The sequence below is a fragment of the Pezoporus wallicus genome, unplaced genomic scaffold, assembly GCF_028554395.1.
Source record: "Pezoporus wallicus isolate ANWC-B61680 ecotype Strahan unplaced genomic scaffold, APGP_CSIRO_Pwel_v1 contig_13850, whole genome shotgun sequence".
Taxonomy (NCBI): domain Eukaryota; kingdom Metazoa; phylum Chordata; class Aves; order Psittaciformes; family Psittacidae; genus Pezoporus; species Pezoporus wallicus.
Window position 1 is genome coordinate 811,652 of NW_026635243.1, and position 18,348 is coordinate 829,999.

At 58.8% G+C, this 18,348-nt stretch overlaps 2 protein-coding genes across 4 annotated transcripts in view; one reads left to right on the forward strand and one right to left on the reverse strand.

Moving 5' to 3' along the window:
• Positions 1 to 742: 742 nt before the first annotated feature.
• On the reverse strand, positions 743 to 7,118 carry LOC130600713 (sodium-dependent serotonin transporter-like). The gene is made up of 13 exons (XM_057412298.1): positions 6,798 to 7,118; positions 5,102 to 5,236; positions 4,787 to 5,006; positions 4,434 to 4,572; positions 4,099 to 4,233; positions 3,463 to 3,566; positions 3,157 to 3,284; positions 2,959 to 3,071; positions 2,641 to 2,772; positions 2,418 to 2,517; positions 2,125 to 2,225; positions 1,292 to 1,459; positions 743 to 866 (listed from the first exon to the last, which is right to left on the reverse strand). Exons 1-13 carry the CDS (start codon positions 6,979 to 6,981, stop codon positions 786 to 788), a joined length of 1,740 nt encoding a protein of 579 aa, XP_057268281.1. The 5' UTR covers positions 6,982 to 7,118; the 3' UTR covers positions 743 to 785.
• A 3,874-nt stretch (positions 7,119 to 10,992) lies between these two features.
• Positions 10,993 to 18,348, forward strand: part of SGSM1 (small G protein signaling modulator 1) — a 29,972-nt gene continuing 22,616 nt past the window's right edge. For all 3 annotated transcript variants that reach the window (XM_057413241.1, XM_057413224.1, XM_057413232.1), the window contains exons 1-2: positions 10,993 to 11,046; positions 11,132 to 11,175. In XM_057413241.1, the coding sequence (XP_057269224.1) occupies positions 11,028 to 11,046; positions 11,132 to 11,175 (63 nt within the window). In that variant the 5' untranslated portion in view covers positions 10,993 to 11,027. The remainder of the gene's footprint in view (positions 11,047 to 11,131; positions 11,176 to 18,348) is intronic.

The following is an 18,348-nucleotide window of genomic DNA, read 5'->3' on the forward strand; positions in this document are numbered from 1 at the left end:
GCGGCTCCTTCCGGGGGAGCCGGGGCAGCGGGGGGGGTTCAACGGCACCGGGCCCGCCAGCCCCCCCCCCCCCCCCCCCCCCCAAGCCGTGCGTGCCCCCTTAGTCCCCTGTGGCCCCGAGCTCCATGTGCCCCTCCAGCCCCATGCCCACCCCAGCTCTCGCTGCGCTCCGCTCCGCCGCTCTGGCTGACCCTGACTGAGCGGCGCCGCCCGGAGGGGACGGTGACGGGCGCCGCTGCAGAGCAGCACAGGCTGGGGCTGCAGCCGGACCAGGAGCTGGTGCTTCGCCTGCACCGAGGTGAATGTGGGTTCTGGGAAGTGTTTAACGGGCGTAATCAGTGCGGAGGGATGCGGGGTTACTGGGAGGAGCGCGGCGGGTTCGCATCTCCCTGATCCAACAGCTGATCCGGTGGCAGCAGCTTTATTTCCCAGGTCACTCACGGCGCAGCTACAGGCATGCACTGCTCCGGCCGCGGCACGCCAGGCAAGGTCATAGAGCCCCATAGACGGCGTGTTCACCGCTGGGCAGAGCCTTCATCTGCACCGGGATCGGGGATCCCTCGAGCAGAAGGAGCTCCTTTGGCCTCTTCGCTTCCAGCCCATGGGAGCCAGCGGTGGGCCCCGTGGTCCCTGCTGTGGACCTGAGAGCAGCTCAGGGGAGACGCGGGGGGGCGGTTTGGTGTGAGCAGGGCGATGGCAGCGGCTCTTGTGCCTGCCCCATGGCTCACGCAGGGCAGGGGCAGGAGGCCGGGGCAGTCTCTGCATCCCCTGGACGTGCCGCCAGGCTACAGCACAGGAGACATGGGCACGGCCTCTGCCTGCGGCGCTCCTGTGGCTTTCTCCGGCCAGAGGCAGACAGCGAGGCGCTGGGGAGAAGAGGCAGTGGGTTTCCTTCCTGCACCGGGGCCTGGTGCCGCCTTAAAGCTCCTCCAGCTCCAACCCCTGCCACGGGCAGGGACCCCTTCCACTGGAGCAGCTTGCTCCAAGCCCCTGTGTCCAACCTGGCCTTGAGCACTGCCAGGGATGGGGCAGCCACAGCTTCTCTGGGCACCCTGTGCCAGCGCCTCAGCACCCTCACAGGGAAGAGCTTCTGCCTCAGAGCTCAGCTCAGTCTCCCCTCTGGCAGGTTAAAGCCATTCCCCTTGTTTTATCCACCCAGCCCTGCTCCTCGGGTGTGATTTAACTGCCACATGAACAACGATGCTGAGGATGCATGAGCCATCTGCCCAGCTCACCCGAGTGGGTCCCTGCCCACCCTCAGCCCTTGCAGGGGCCATGGCATCGCCCTGACCTGCTTGAGTGACCCCGGTGTCCAGACGAGCTTGTACACCATGTAGAGGGGGATGCAGATGAAGGACGATGCTGCTATGAGGTACCCCACCGAGATGCTCCACTCAGGGTACTGATACTCAAAGAGGGTCAGCGGCGGCTGGTCCAGGAGGGAGCTGATCACTATGAACTGTAAGCAATGGAGCAGAGAGGGATGCTGAAGGGGCTGGACCGCAGCAGGAGATACCCCACTGCCGGTCACCAGCATGTGCGGCCCCAAAACCCACGTGCACGACATGGGTGGCACAAACCCTCTCTGGGGATGCTGCAGTGACACTTCCCAGCTGCCAGGCGTGGGGCTGGGAGGTCTTCATCTCACAAACCCCACAGGGACCGCGGCGTGCGCAAGCTGCACGTCCCCACTGCTGAACAGCATCACTCACTGTCTGCTTTGATGATAATTCCTCCCTCCTAATAACCACGGCCAAGCGCTCAGAGCACTAATTAATCCTCACAAGGCCTCTTCTCCCGCAGATGTGGTGAGATTAGACCCCTCTGCCTCTAAGCAGCCTTTGAAGTGCTGGGCGAGCTGCATTTCAAAGGGGACGGATCCAGCTCGGTGCTGTACCCGTGGCTGGCGGTGCCAGCACAAGTGTGGGACCAGGAGCGTGAAGTGAAGCTGTGCTTGTGCCGTGTGAGCTGCCAGCTCCCAGCTCCGCCCCAGAGCTGCAGAAGGGGCTGGAAAATGTAATTCCAGCTTGTGCCTTAGTTAACCCGGCTGCTCCCGGGGGCAGCAGCAGCGTAAGAGGCTGGGACAGGCCAGCCCTGCCTTTAATCCTGGCCGTGGACACTCACCGCCAGCAAGGCCGGGCTGATGGCCACCCAGCACACCTTCCAGAAGACACCCGGCGTGAAGCCCAGCATGGCTTTCACATCGTGGGAGAACCTCTGTATCCCTGCGGAGGAGAGAGCTGTCGCAGCACGGAGATCCATGGGGAGCACGGGCATGGGGGCATCCGTGCAGCGCCCCGTGCCCCATCCCACACGTGCCTCTGCCCCTGGCTCCCGTGGCATTGACTCACGTGCATGATGCAGAGCATTGTGTAGGGGCCTGCAGGGGGGTTTGATGAACTGAGGGGGTTTCTTACCATAAACCCAGGACACAGCGATGGTTTCCAGGAGCACCACGGCCAGGATGGAGCAGCCGGCTCCAAACTCCTCCAGCAGCTTCACCACGTAGGCTCCCCCCTGCAACAGCACAGGGAGAGCGGCTGCAGGGCCCATAGGGAGCAGGGGAAGCCCTGCCCCAGGGGATGCCGGAGATAGGAGTGGGGATGCGGAGGGATGGGAGCGGAGCCCGGTGCTGCTCACGTAGGTGAGGGTGCTCAGGGAGCCCAGGAAGCACACGGTGATGAGGCCGAGCACAAAGAGCTCCCGTCGCCCAGCCAGGACCTGCGGGTACTCGTCCATCACGGCCGTGATCACGGCCTCCAAGCCCCCGAACTGCAAAGGAAACAGCAGAGGGGGTGGAGAAATGGGATGTGGGGCTTGTGCTGCTCCCTCGGACAGTCTGGTCCCATCCTGTCCCCTCTCTCCCTGCCATGCTCGGCAGGCTGCCCTCCTTCCCGAGGCCACAGCATCCCCTGTCACCCACCCACTGTGAGCCGTGGGACGCCAGCCTGCACCCACCGTGCTGTCCAGCCCCAGCGTTATCATCATCAGGAAGAAGATGATGGCAAAGAAGGTGGATCCCACCATGTTGGCGATCGCTTCAGGGTAGGTGATAAAAAGGAGGCTGGGCCCTAGGAGGGGACAGGGGTGCTGTTCCCCGGCTGCTCTGGCACACGCAGGGGCAGGACGGGGCAGCTGTGATGGACGGAGGGGAACCTTTGTCTCTGGCGACATCCTCCACCTCCACGTCCCTCATCTCAGCCATGTAGCCCAGCACGGCGAAGATGACGAAGCCCGAGAGGAAGCTGGTGAGGCAGTTCACTGCGCTGGTTACCAGCGCGTCCCTGCAGGGCAGAGAGCAGGGATGTGTCCCATGGGAGAATCCCACCCCGGTGCGGCACCCCCAGGGGTTCCCTCTGCAGCCCCACACACCGAAACCACCAGTGAATGGGGCAGGATGCTCGGCCCGGCGCACAGAGGCTGCGGGATGCAGCTGAGCATCCCGTGGCTGCAGGAGCTCACCGGTAGCAGTTGTTGTGGAAGGGGTTGTAACTGGCCAGAGCGAGAAGGACACCGAACCCGGGGCCCAGGGAGAAGAAGATCTGCGCGGCAGCATCCACCCAAACCTGGCAGGAGAAGCAACAGGCAGGGCCGAGGGTACCCCACGGCGTGCCCACCCCACGGCATGGGGATGGGGTCTGCGTTGGCACATGCTGCCAGACCTCTCCTGCCTGCCCCATTCCCCTGGGAGCAGGGAAGCTGCTGTGGGATGGAGGGGGCTCATTTCCACGCTGGGCTCCTGCAGCAGCAGGATTGAGCATTAACATCTGTGTGTGCCCGTGTTTGGAAGGGGATGAGATCGAGGGGAGCCCCGAGCCCCCCATGCCTGCTCCTGCCAGGGCAGCCTCAGTGCTGGCAGCGGGTCCTGATTCTCTTTAATGAGAATTCTCAAGTGCTGCCTGGTAATTACCCCCAGGAAGCCCATTGTGAGCCCAGGGCACAGACAAAACCCGGTGGTGATGAGATGGGTGATTCAATTACAGATTTACATTACAAGGGCCTGTCGGGGCCTCTGTTCCTGTAGGAACCAGGGCCCCATTGCCAGACTCATGGTGTCTGTGCCAGGGTTTGGGCGCTGGGGTCCCACCGTGCACTCACCGCAGTGCTCAGGAGCTTGCCCCAGTCCGGGCGCAGGTAGAAGAGGACCCCCCTCCATGCCCCGGGCAGGGTGGCCCCTCGGACCAGCAGGATGAGGAGGACAACGTAGGGCAGCGTGGCCGTCACCCACACCACCTGCAGGGAGCCAGCCCTCAGCACAGGAGCACCCAACCTGCCCGTGTTGGGCATGGCGAGGGCTGGGAGCACGGGGAGGAGGCAATGGTTGTGTTTGAGCAGGCAGGGCCCCCCCAGGGACCCCACCGGGGCTCGCTGCGTCCCGACTGGCCGTGGTGGGGATGCTCAGCACAGGGATGGTGCTGGGTTCTCTTTCTTACCTTCCCAGAGGTTTTCACCCCTTTCCACAGGCTGAAGTAGACGATGGTGAAGATGAGGAAGAGGCAGAGCAGCAGCTGCCAGCGGATCCCCCCCACATCATACAGGCCTCCGGACTTCTGGACCTCCAGGACCTTCCTCCTGCAGGATGGGAGCCCCGTAGCCAGGGATCAGACAAGTCCCACCTCACCTCTCCCCCAAGCACACCCATAGCGGGGACCAGGAGCTCCCCAAGAGCATCCCCACGTGAGACCCTGCTCCCTGCATCCCGGTCCTGCTCCCCAGCACCTGAATGCCTCCAGGGGGATGTGCCCCAGGTTAAACACCTCGTCCACATACAATGTGTTGTGCTTACGTGTAGAACTCTTCAGCGGGGGACCTGGAGAAGTTGGTCCAGGTCACGTTGCTCCTCCCGAAGTAGTTGGTGCAGTCGGGTGTGTTCCAGGGGTTGTCGCAGCTGGCCCAGGGCAGGGAGCCCGAGAAGGACGAGCACAGGTAGTAGAGAGCCCAGGCGATGATGGTGTTGTAGTAGAAGGAGACGTAGAGGCCAATGATGCAGATGGAAAAGCCGATGCCTGGGGATAGAGGGGAGCAGGCTCAGGAGCCGGTGCCGGTCCAGCCCTCTCGGTGCCCAGCCCGAGTGCGTGGCCATGGCCTGGGGGTCTCTTACCTTTAAAGATGGGGCAGATGCGCTTCCAGATGGGGATGGCGCCGGTCCTGTGGAACTGCCCCAGCGCCAGCTCCATGTAGAAGAGGGGAACCCCTCCGAAAACAGCCATCAGCGTGTATGGGATGAGGAAGGCTCCTGTGGGGCGAGGAGCAGAGCGGCAGTGACCAACCTGTGCCAGCACCTCAGCACCCTCCCAGGGAAGAGCTTCTGCCTAACAGCTCGTCTCCATCTCCCCTCTGTCAGGTTAAAGCCGTTCAGTTTGAATGTTGTCCTCATCCTTTGTCCTCCATCATCTTTACAGGGTCACACTTGTACCCCATGGATGTTTTGGACCTGGAGCTGCTCTCCAGGCTCAGGAAAGCCCTGCTGGGGTTAACTGAACCCCAATGGCTCTTCCACCGGGAGCCCTCCATGTGCCGGTGGGGCACCCCCAGCATCCCCCTATACCCCGTGTGCCTGGTGGGGCTGGCCCAGCGGTGCCGCATTGCTATCGATATCCCTCGAGGATCCCCACTCCGTGTGGACCAGAAGCAGCTCTGGGATCAACCCGTGCATGGGGCGGGTGAGGAAACCTCCTCCTTGAACCACCTCAACACGGAGCAGCTCAAGTTCCCTGCCAATCCCACGGGAGTAAATCCCAAATAGCTGTGTGTCAGCGTGGGCACCCGGGATCCCCATCATAGCCTTGAGTGTGGTACTAATGATCTGCTCCTCATTTCCCAGGCACCAGAGGATGCTTTCAGCAATTTAACTGCACTGCAAACAGCACAAAACTGGAATTCCTCCTCTTTCATTTCCACACAGGGGCCCTGCTCTGCTCTGCTCCGCTCCAGCTGCAGCACTTTATTTAGGTGTCATTTACGCGGGGTGGTTTCCCTTCACAAAGCTTCTGCATCTCAGCTTCGTGTTGATCCCTCGCAGGTTGAACCCCCTGAGCACCGGCTGCGTGCCCCTGCTCCATGGGATGAGCCGGGGGCTGCAGCAGGCGCTGGGATGCTGGCAAAGGTGAGGTTAGAGTAAGGTCTGCATTCCCAGAGCCTCAAGATCATCAGGTGGACGGACCTCCCAGCCCGGATTTAGGGATTCTCAACCCTTGCATGCAGTTTGGACTGCAGGAGTTTGCTCTTTGTGATCCTGGAGCTGCTAACGCGCTTCTGAGGAGGGAATGGCACTGGGAAGGAGGGAATGGCACCGGGAAGGAGTGGAGAACACCGGTAAGGAGTGGATAACACTGGGAAGGAGTGGATAACACTGGGAAGGAGTAGATAACACCGGGAAGGAGTGGGTAACACCAGTAAGGAGTGGGTAACACTGGGAAGGAGTGGGTAACACCAGTAAGGAGTGGGTAACACCAGTAAGGAGTGGGTAACACTGGTAAGGAGTGGATAACACTGGGAAGGAGTGGGTAACACCAGTAAGAAGGGAATGGCACCAGTAAGGAGTGGATAACACCGGTAAGGAGTGGGTAACACTGGGAAGGAGTGGATAACACTGGGAAGGAGTGAATGGAGGAGGATTTTGGATGAAGAAAGACACAAACCAGAGAAGAGCCAGAGGTCAGGAGGAGCTGGGTCGGTCTCTAAACCGCCCTGTCCGGAGAGGAAGCAAAGGAAGGGAAACAACAGCGAGCTTTTGGGCATCAGAAAGATGAAACCCAGGTTTCTTTGGAGCCAAGAAGCCTTTGCAGTGTCCTTACCCCCTCCGTTCTGGTAGCAGATGTAAGGGAACCGCCACACGTTGCCCAGATCCACAGCGAACCCGACGACCGAGAGCAGGAAATCCATCTTTTTGCTCCACTTGTCCCTGGGGTGGGTTTGTGGCCCCGGGGCCGTGTCCGGCCATGGAGGGCTGGCGCTGGGCACCGGGCAGGGCTGTGCCATGCTGCCGCCCCGGCGGATCCTGCAGGATTCAGGCTCAGTAACTTGGGAAGGGTTTTCCGTGCGGCTGATGACAGCTCCGAGGAGGGGAGGGTCGGGCTGACGGCGCTTCCCCCCCCTCCCGCTGGACCCAGGGCTCCGGCGCAGCTCCCTGCTGCACACATGGAGTTATTGATCCTTTCAACTCCTCGCGCCGGGAACGGCACCATTCCCGGCCAGGGCTTTGTGAGGAGTGAGGGGTGACAGCTCCCTGCAGGGAGTGGGGGTGAGCCCAGGAACCCAGCCCTGGTCACAGGCAGGAGGGGACAGTGATGCTCCGATGGGATTGCAGCCCCTCCGCTCCCGGGGTCCACGGATTTTGGGGCCGGTGCAATGGGTCTGTATTTGCGCACAGAGGTGATGCTCCTTCCTCCTGACTGACACTTCTTTCTCCTTTGGTGTATTTTGCAGTGAGTGCTCTGTGAGCGATGACACTGGACCCACCAAGGGAATAACAGCTCATTCTTGCTGGGAAAGCTCTGCGGAGCGAATGGGAAATTGGAATGCCAAGATGCAAGAGCAGGGCACAGACTTAACCCACACTCACTGTGAGCCCACTCGTGTGCTGGGTTCACCCGTGTGTGCTGCCCAGAGCCAGCACCCCTCGCATAGGGCAGGTTGAAGCCACCCCACATCACCCCATCATCCCATGGGCGCTCCGGGTTGTTCTGTTCCAAATAAGCCACCGGCTTCTGCAGCTCAGGTGTGTGCAGGGAGGCAGCGTGTGGGAAACCATCACTCCTCAGTGCAGCAGCAATTGAAAGGTGCCTGTGCAGGGTTAGAGCCTGGGAAGGTCCCTGCACAGGGCTGGTGCTGAGCGAGCCCCTTGCACAGGGCTCTTGGGTGCTGCGGGGGCTCCGGGGTGCTCCAGCACTGGGTTTGCAGCCCCCTCATCTGTAATTAAAAGAAGCAACAGAAGAGATCAGAGCAGGATGTGTGCTCCCAAGGCCACGGGTTGCTGTGACGACGTGACGCAGCGCCCGGCCTCTGCCCGGCACCCGAGCCTCTGGACACTGTTAATGCTGCAGGCACACGCTGAGACCTGTTAGAAACAGCATTAAAAGCACATTTGGGGTTGGTTTGGGAGTGTTTGCCGGGGCTGTTGGACCAGAGCAGCTCAGGGCTGATGCTGGTCCATGGTCGCGCATCCCAGTGCTCTGGGTGGCTGCAGTGAGGGGACAGGACAGGCTGTGCCTCGGTGGGTTTAGTCCATCTGCGGTGGCACAGCCACCCCGGGCAGGGACCGCGGCAGGGGATGCCGAATGGGGTGAACTGGGATGCTTCATCCCAGCGGGCAGTGATGGGTGCTGTGGGTCCCTGTGCAGGGCTTCTCCCCTCTGCTTGTGAACCATGAAATCACTGATCCTTCTAACTCCTCCCGCGCGCTCCCCTGAGCCGAGCCCGGCACACAGGAGGGGGACAATTAATCTCCTGGAGGTTTAGATGGGATTTGTGTCACTCCTGGGACTGTGCAAAGCCGAGAGCTCCAGCTGCAATCCGTGCAGCACGGGGTGGACACAGCCACGGGGAATTAAAGACACGGCTGTACCCGAGTGCTGGGGCTGCAGGGGGGCTGCAGTCCCCCTGCCCGCTCTGCTCCAGCCGATCCCATGTGCTGTTGGTTTGATGCCGTTCCAGCAGCCGCATCCCTGACGGACCCCCGGGCTCCTTGCTAGTGAATGAGCCGTGAATGCACCCAGTGCTCCCATCCTGCTCCCACCTTCTCCTGGGGCGCCCGATCTCCTGCCCATGCTGCTGCCTCTCCTCCAGCGTCAGGGCAAGGCTGCTGCTGTCAAGTCAATGAGGAGAGAGCTTTGAGATCCCTATTTCAGAAGCTGGAGGAGCCATCACAGGATCTCTGGGACGCTGGGGATGGAGGAGGGCAGAGGGAGAGGAGTCTTGGGGAGATGGTTTTCACTGCAGGGAATTGTGCTCCCCACACTCAGCTCCAGTGTTTTGGGGCCCAGCAGGATCCCAGCTCTCCAACCCACCAGGGAGATGAGTTTCCCCCCAAGCCCCATGTCATGGCCCCGGTGTTAAGGGCAGCGTGTGCTGGTCCAGGCTGCCCCATCACTGGTACCACGGGGGCTCAGCGTGCCCGTCAGTGACACACCAGATGGGGGGTTCTGGGTAAAATGGTGTTATTTTGCCAACTTCATCGGTAACTGTTTTTGTCCATCACCTGACATTCAGTTAGAGGCATTGCAGAGGCCATGTCGCATCTGAAATCACACAGCTGAAGTCAGGTGTGCTGGATGCTGGTGTTCACCTTGGGGCGTGACAAGGAAGGGGAAGCAACAGGCAGCTGCAGTGAGGTTTCTGCCTTTCCTGACTCTGAAGGCTCACTGCTCCCAGCACATCATCCCTCGTGCTGTGTAAGCGTCAGCCGCGTCACAGACGTACTCTGCGCGCTCCCTTCATCCCCTTATTTTGCTTTTCCCTGGTATTTTCCTCACTCGAAGCACAAATCGCTTTAGATTTCAAAGGCAGAGTGTGAATCAAGCTCGACTCAGATTGAAATGTGAATTCCCATCGAGTTCGAGGCTGTTTCTACTCAGGATGATTATTTGATTAGCACATTGCTTTTATCCTACCTGCTCCTCCGTGCAGCGAAATGCAGAGGAGTGGATTGTGGTTGGAAAGCAGCTACCCTGTGTGAGCCGCAGAGGCAGCAGTGGGGAGGTTAATTTAATTAGCATGATACTCAGAGATGTAACTTAATCACATTAAGGACAGATCAACGTGCTCTCGTTTGAGCACTCCAGAAAACAGGAGCCGATTGTCTCCCAGCCGTCTTTAATCCAGGGAGAAGCAGACTTTTCCAAGGAGAAGGAGCCAGCAAGGCTTCTCTGAGCTCCCCAGAGGAAGGTTATAAATCAGCCATAGTCCCCTGTATAGCACCGTTGTGATTGGGAAGAACCCAGGCAATCACCGGTCCCTCTCCAGTGCTGTTTCTGGTGCCACCTGAACCTCCCTGGGCTCACTCAGTGCGTGTCCAGCCACCAGCTCCTGCCCCTCCGGACCAGGACAGCATCTCCACAGCGGCCAAAGTGAGAAACGGGCAGGAGAACCCCGGTGCCTGCCTCAGGCCGTGCTCAAGGCTCTGCCGGGGGCTGATGGCTGAGCCCAGACCGGTCTCATTCCAGGCTGGAGAAGCTTTACAGAGACCGGAGCGTGCAAGGTGCTGTGTGACCCATCCGTGCTGAGCCCTGGCTCCTCAGGACGCACAGGAGCAGAGTGGTTGGGGTTGGAAGGGACCAAACCGGGCCCAGCCGCTGCCCTGGTGCTAGTGCTGTTTGTAGTTATTGGAAGCTGGGCTGCGGAGGAGCCGGGATGCTGTTTCTATGGAAATGTCCTGGAATAGCAATGGGGGAGCAGACAAACGGGAGATTCGTTAATGGCAGCTGCCGGGAGGGATTTCTCTGGAGGGGCTGCGATTTTGGTAGCACAGACTTGGGGCTCCCATGAACGGGTGTTCGTAGAACCATGGTTTGGGTTGGAAGGGGCCTCAAAGCTCCTCCAGCTCCAACCCCTGCCGCGGGCAGGGACCCCTTCCACTGGAGCAGCTTGCTCCAAGCCCCTGTGTCCAACCTGGCCTTGAGCACTGCCAGGGATGGGGCAGCCACAGCTTCTCTGGGCACCCTGTGCCAGCGCCTCAGCACCCTCACAGGGAAGAGCTTCTGCCTCAGAGCTCATCTCAGTCTCCCCTCTGCACCCCTGCTCCCATCCATCACCTCCCGCCCGCGGGTGATGCGGCGCTCCCAGGACGCTGCCTTCGCCCCTCAGAGGCCTCCGCGGCCCCGCAGCCCCGGGGGCCCGCCCCAGTCTCGGGTCCCCGCCCGGGGGGTGCCGGGGGCTGCGGGGCGCGGCCGCGGTCCACGCTGAGGGCCGGGCCCGGGGCGCTCCCCCCGCCCGGCGCCGATTGGCGGCGGCAGCGGCGGCTCCGCCCCGGCGGCCGCGGGTGGGCCCGGCCCGGCTCGGCCCGGCACGGAGCGGAGCGGAGCGCGGCCATGGCGGCGGCCCCGGCGGGTAGGGCTGGGGGCGGCGGGGCCGGGGCCGGCGGGGCCGGGCTCGGGCCGCCCCGCACTAACGGGCTCTCCCCTTGTCCCCGCAGAGGCCGAGACCCGGCAGCGGCTGCTGCGCACCGTCAAGAAGGAGGTAGGCGGCTGCGGGACCCCGCGGCAGCAGCCCCGTGCCCCCCGTTCCCCGTCGCGGCGCCGTGACCCGAGCCCGCGGTGATGGGGATCCGCGGTGGGACCGGCCCCGGCGCTGGGCTCGGCTGCGAGCTGGCTCCTGCTGCAGCGAATCCAGCTCCCGAACCCTCCCCATCCCGAGCCCGGTGCCGCTGCCCGGTGCCGGGGTGCAGGAGCATCCCTGCCGCAGCGCCTCACGGCAATCGCCTCTCGCCGGCGGCAGAGCCGCTCCCGCAAGTTGTGGTTTCCGCAGGGATAAAGGGACGGTTCCCGGCGCTGCTTCCCTTGGGAACCGGGATGGGGCGAGCCCCTCACTCACAAAGCGCCCCTGCGCGGGGCGGGAGGCAGACGCGGACATGCACACGGGTGTCTGTGTCCGGGCTGCCATGGCGCTTCCCATCGGCCTGTTCTGGTCCCTCTTCTCAGCGTCTTGAACTCTCTGTTGGTTTATACTGAGCTGCCTCCAGCTCCTCTGTGTCCGTGGTGCGTGTGGCTTTAGTGCGTTAGCACGGTGAGCGATGGCAGATCGGGATGTGGGGCTGAGCCCTGCCGCTCTGCCACGTAGTCCGTGCATGGGGGTGGGCTGGGAGAGCTGCTCAGGGACCCATCCGGGCCTCCCATCGCGGGGTCTGGAACCCTGAGCATCGGGGGACCTGGGCTGGCTCTGCCGTGCAGTGGGGTGCTGGGAGCTGCCATCTCCTGCCTGGGTCTGTCGGTGCAGGTCACCTCCCTGGAGCTTTGGAGGGTGCGATGCGTGACGTTCTGTTTCTGGTCTTGTGAGCATCCTGGTATCAAGCTTATGGGCTCTGGAGAGCAGAACGTCCCCGCTTGGAGGCACTGGGTGCACAAGCCCCACGGGGGGTAGGTCTGGGTGGCAGCACACGGTGCTTGACTGTTCATCCAGGCCACTTCCCACCTTTCATCCTGTGCCTGGCGCGGAGGTAAGGAATACTACACGTTGCCTTGGCAACGGCAATTAAAGCAGAGAAAGGGTCTGACATTTATTTAGCGCGGTGGATGGAGCTGACATCTCATTATCAGTGTCTGTCTGCGGAGAGAGACACAACAGCAGCCTGGCTGCACGGCGGCAGCGATGAGGGCAGGAGGTGAGGGCTGCCCGGCCGTGTGCTGCTTGAACCAGGGACGGGAGCTTCCTCACAGAGACCCCTGCGAGCTCCCAGGGCACACGAGCATCTTCCGAGCTGGTGTCCAGAGCCAGGCTCTGCTCCCTCTGCTCTTCCTCAGGGGTTGTGGTTGAAGTGCGGCGTGTGTTGGTGGGAGGAGAGCTGAGGCTGGTGACGTGCCTTTCTGCTGGCTTCTGGTACAATGAACCTCTCGGGGAGAGCTTACAACAGTCTTCCAATGCCTAAAGGGGGCCGACAGGAAACTTGGAGGGGGCTTTGGATGAGGGATGTAGGGACAGGCCAAGGGGAATGGCTTTAACCTGCTAGAAGGGAGACTGAGATGAGCTCTGAGGCAGAAGCTCTTCCCTGGGAGGGTGCTGAGGCGCTGGCACAGGGTGCCCAGAGAAGCTGTGGCTGCCCCATCCCTGGCAGTGCTCAAGGCCAGGTTGGACACAGGGGCTTGGAGCAAGCTGCTCCAGTGGAAGGGGTCCCTGCCCGGGGCAGGGGTTGGAGCTTTAAGGTCCTTTCCAACACAAACCAGTTGGGGATTCTGTGACATGGAACAACAGGTTCTCTATTATTTAATTAGTTAACAGTTAATTAGCAGTAATTAACTGAAATTGGGAGCGGATGGGGCATTCTTTTGCTTGGTGCTCCCTGCTCGTTAGCCCCATTTTGCTTGTGCTCTGGTTTTCTTACCTCTCGTGGCCTGACTTCAGGTGAGGTCAGGAGCCTGTGCAGGCTCCAAGGAGCAGTAGAAAGGGCCAACTGCAGACACCTCTTTCCTGCTTCCCCCCGGAATAGCTCTCTTCCATAAACCTGTGTATTCTCATTCATCAGCCCGTGTCTGGATTGCTTCAGCCCTGGCTTTATGTGATCTCCTGGGTCCGCAGGGGCAGGGGAGCTCCTCTGGGGCTGGGGACACCATGGCTCCAGCTTGGAAAGCCACCCCGTGTCTGTCATCCTCATGTGGTAACCGAGTGAGTCAACACAGTGAAGACCAGGGCTGATTAGGGAAGGCAGATAAACAAGAAACGAAACTCACCCCAAGCGCTGCAGCGAGCGGATGGGCTTTGCTCTTTGGTTGTTGCCATGGTTAATGCATTTGTGTTTCGCAGGAGTCCTGCTCTGCAGCAGAGCTGCAGGTTGGGATGAGTTGTGCTGTCACTGCCGTCTTCCTGCTCGCTCCCCTGTATGGCCATGATAAATCAGCCTAATGCCAGATTGACTGCTTGTCAGCAGGCTGCAGGGGAAGCGGTGCGAGCAGGGCTTCGGGAGGCATCCCGCTTCCCGGTGTGCGGGGTAAGGAGCACAACCAAATCTTCCCTGTGTTTCTTTAGAGCTCTTACCTGATGGAAAAACCCAGAGACCAAACCCTCTGCTTTCAAAGGGTGCTGGATGTTCAACTAAAAGCACCTTTCTTGCCACCCAGGTTCCTCCCCTTCTTTTACAGGCTTCATTCTTAGCAGAGGAGAATCCTGCGTACGTTTTTCACCTCCTCCAGGTAACTGCATACAAGAATAGGGATTACCCATGAAACACAGAGTGAAATGCAGCCTGCCTGGGGAATGAATGGTGTGAAAAGCTGAATGGGAAAGGAAAGGAAACAGTTGTCTTGCTTATTCTCCTGCAAACCCCTTAGTTTATATTTAGCTTGCCACTCTGCAAGGAGCGTTAAGCCTTGAACAGGAGACAAGGCATTCAGGGAGACGAGAGCTGTGCGCCTTCCTCCTCACCAGCCTCTTCTCTGCCGCCGAGATGTCATCCTCTTCGTGTGGCATCCCTGCCATTGCCATGGAAATACCTGGGTTTGCATAACTCAGGGCTTCGAGGAGTCTGGGGCTGGGAGTTACACCTGGGTTCAGTGCAGATAGCGTTGGCCCTTGCCACATTTGCTCCCCAAATCCCAGTCAGTAACGGCTGTGCCTGTATTCTGCCTGTGCTTAGAGCATTACTGCAAGCTGTTGTTGACCGCAGGCAGCTCCCTCGCTGATGTCCCACAGCCTTCTGCTTGATATACTGTTTATTTTCTCATGGCTTAAATGGTTGTCACTCTGTGGCTGTTGACTAATCCCAGCCTCATGTATCATAGGGACAACAGGAGCCTCTCTTCCTCCCACCCTCTCACTGCTGTGCCCCCGCCATGCGGCCCCATTGGTGGGCTGTGGCTGAGTGACGGGGAGTGATGGGTGAGAGCAGTGGTTCTGCAGCTTGGGTTTGTTTTCCTCTATGCCCCTGGTTGCCGGCTCTCAGGCTGAGGGTGCCAGGGCCAGGTTTCACCCTGCATTGGTGGAAGATGGGAAATTAATTGGATGTTGCTGGGATTTGAAAAATTAATGCTGGTAGCTTTAACTGTGCTCGAGGCCAATTGGAAGGGAAAAGGCCTTTGCGGAGCTGTCAAAGCTCTTCAGGCAGAATGAAGATGAGGGTGATAAGCTGCAGGTTTGTAATGAAAGCTGCTGTTTGCAGAGGGACCTTCTGATGCCTCTCAAGCACCCAGGACAGCCTTTTACAAACGTTCCTCTATCAAAAGTAAACAGATGGCTTTAACGCAGCATTTCGTGATTGCCCGCATCGATCTCTTCTGAAAAGAGTATTACTGATCACTGGGGACCATTTTCTCTCCTTTTGAAGATAAAAGCAGTGATGTGCAGATGTGCAGAAGTGCTCTCATGCTCCAGAAGCCCTTGGCTTGATCCTTCATACCCAGAGCAGGTCTTGTGCTGCTTTTCCCCTGCCTTCATCTTCCTTCTTGGTGTTCAGGGCGACGAGGAGCTCCTTCCTCCTCAGCAGCCTCTCCTCTCTGCTGCCACAATGTCGTCCTCTTCTTGTGGCATCCTGGCCATTGCCATGGAAATACCTGGGTTTGCTTAAATCCCAGACTTCAAAGGAATTTGGGGCTGGAAATTGCACTTGGTTTCCCTGCAAATAGCGTCAGTCTTTGCTAATCAAACCCCAAATGATTATGAGTGCACGTTTAGCCCCTTGGGAAACAGCAGCTTGGTGGTGTGACGGGTGCAGAACACACCAGGATGTGCTGTGGGAAGCAGAGAAGTGACTAAAGTTTGTCCTGAAATGCTGCAGTGTTTATTGAGCATCTCACAGCTCGTGGTGCCAACAGATGGTATGGAAATCTGCACTCGACAAGCACAACACGAATAGAAGCAGCTATACCACGGTCTTAAATTAGTGTCGTGCGGATGGAGGGGTTGGCCAAAAGGCGATGCCCGATGGAGAAAAATCCGGTTGCAAAACAGTGTCGGCAAAGAAACCTCACTGGGACGGTTCCCAAGGGTCTCCCCAGGGGTTCCATGTCCATTATGGACCCTTCCATTAAAGGTCTTAGTGATTCCTTGCCCGGATATCCAGAGCTGCTCTTCCGCAGGGAGGCTCAGCGCGGTGCCCAGCGTGAGCACACTGCGGGCTGGCCTGGAAACGCCACGTGTGCCCCATGGAGGTGCTGCGGTTGGTTTAGTCCGTGATGAGAAGTGATTGAAGAGGAGCTCTAGGGAAGCCAGGGTTGTGAGTGATGGGTGTTCCTGTGGAAGCAAGACTCGACCTGAAAGCTTTAAAGCCAGGTGCCTGTGACGTGGATGGTGGTATTAGAGCTGTCTCTGTGGTGCGAGGGGCTGTGCTCCCTCTTGGTCCATCAGAATGGCTGTAAAGAGGCCTGGAAGTCTCTGTGTATAAATAGTGCAAGGCCAGATTGGATGGAGCTTGGAGCAAGCTGCTCCAGTGGAAGGTGTCCCTGCCTGTGGCAGGGGTTGGAGCTGGGTGAGCTTTCAGGTCCCTTCCAACCCAAACCACGCTGTGGTTCTCTGGTAAGTGGCAGAGCTTGGCTTCAACTTGTGATGGCGCTGGGAAAGTCTGGCGCCTGGTTTTGGAATATCAGGGGGTTGTTGCTGGGAAGATGAGGAGCTGTATCTTGCAGCATTGAGATTGATAATGTGAATTCTATAAACAAGTCTGCTAAAGAAGGATGCTACAGCAACACGACAGGCAGCAGGCAGGCGTTTCATTTTCAAATGAGAAGATAAAGCTGGTTTGGGAGGGGAATTCTGCTTGAGATGAGAAAGGGGCTTTTGGCTGCAGCACAGGCAGCGTGGTCCTGAGTGGCAGGCTGAGAAAGCTGGGCTGGGTCAGCCTGCAGAAGAGAAGGCTCCTTAAGGGGAGACCTGAGAGCAGCTCCAGTGCCTAAAGGGGCTGCAGGAAACCTGGAGAGGGGCTTGGGACAAGGGCATTAGGGTTGGAAGGGAGCTCCTCTCCTTAGGAAGGAGGAATGCTGGCTTAAAGAAGGCTGGTTTAAAGAAGTTGGGCTAAAGAACTCTTCCAGGCATGGAGCTAAAAGGTGGGAGGTGGGTACAGCTGGAAATCACAGGATCACACACACTGGTTTGGTCATCTCAGTCTCCCCTCTGGCAGGTTAAAGCCATTCCCCTTGTCCTGTCCCTACAGGCCCTTGTCCAAAGCCCCTCTCCAGCTTTCTTGTCAGCCCCCTTTGGTGGGAGATGCTGTGCTTCAATACAAACACCTGAATAACCAGGGAAAGGCTTTGCAAGAAGCAGGGCAGCAAAACTGTATCTGCAAGCATCACTGGAGTCTGGAATGCAGGGCGCATGGTGACTTGCCTGGCAAAATCCAGCCAGGTGAAACAGCACGGGGAGTCAATATTGCCTTAGAGTAATTAAATGCAGGGTTATTGCTTTGCTCCTGATCCCTGTTATTGTAACTGATGCAATATTTGGCTTGCTCCCCCAGGGTAAATGACAGCAGGGACTGGGTACAGTTGTGAAGCTGTTGCAGGAATATTGGACTTCCAGACGCAGGGTAACCCTGGGGGTTTTGTAGCAGGGATCTACACCTGCATCCCTCATGGGGGCTGGGGGCTGTTGGATAGGGAAGGGTTTGGGTTTGAAGGGAAAAAAGGCAGTCAGTCAAATAAAGCTTCAATAGTATTGTTTTGGCTGTGATGGAGCTGGTGAGGCCAGGAGGACCCAAAGGAAAAGCTGAGACCACTGGGGTCAGGAGCATCGCTGAAGGTATGGGGCTGCAAGCTCCAATCTCTGCTCTGAAGAGGGTGCATCAGGATTGCGGATGCTCCTGATGAGCACCATACTCTGAAGACTCTTCTCGATGCCTGTCACTCCCGGATCCAGCTTTGGAGATGGAGAAAGAAGGAAAACAAATGGTTTTCCTCGTAATTCAGGCATGCACATGAAGCAAAGAAGGACGGGCTCACTCGTTCACGAGCCAGAGGCTCGGAGGGTGATGGTGAGAGCAGTCTGTCTTCTGCTGGGGCTTTGGAACTGCAGTTAGTGCTGCTGAGTTTGTGTGGACACCTTGTTCCTGTCTCCCAGAGGAGGGGTGGCTTATCCTGTGCTCACAGCTGGAGCCAGGAGTGCTTTGGTTGTTGTGGAATACTTGCTGGTATTCCTCTGGAGTTTACCTACAGTTAAATTATTAGTTGCTGGTTTAATTCCCTTCCTAATAAAAGAAGAGCAAACATCTCATTTTCCTTAGGCTGGCTCTAGATAAAGAGTGGGCAGCCTCATTTGTTGAGATTGTTCTGGCTAGAATATGAGAATTAGCATTAAAATGCTGGAATGCAACATATTTAGAGGCTGTTCGAGTCTTCTCTATGGAGCGAGCCAAACGTGGGTTCAGTGGAGTTCTCCGTTCCTACACTGCTACAAACCTGCTTAGGGTGGGAGAGTCCTTTGGGACCTGCAGACAACAGCATAGGAGACTGCCAGGAGTTTTGGGGTTCTCTGGGTTAGAGCTGTCCTGCAGATGTCCAGCATTGGAACAGGCTGCCCAGGGCAGTGCTGGTGTTGCCATCCCTGCAAGGGTTCACACACCATGGAGATGAGGCCTTAGTGCCATGGGTTAGTGGTGGCCTTGGCAGTGCTGGGCAATGGTTGGACTGGGTGAGCTTAAAGGGCTTTTCCAACCTAAATGATTCTGTGATTCCATGGCAGTGCCCTTGTGGCAGTGCCCTTTCCACTCCTGGTTCT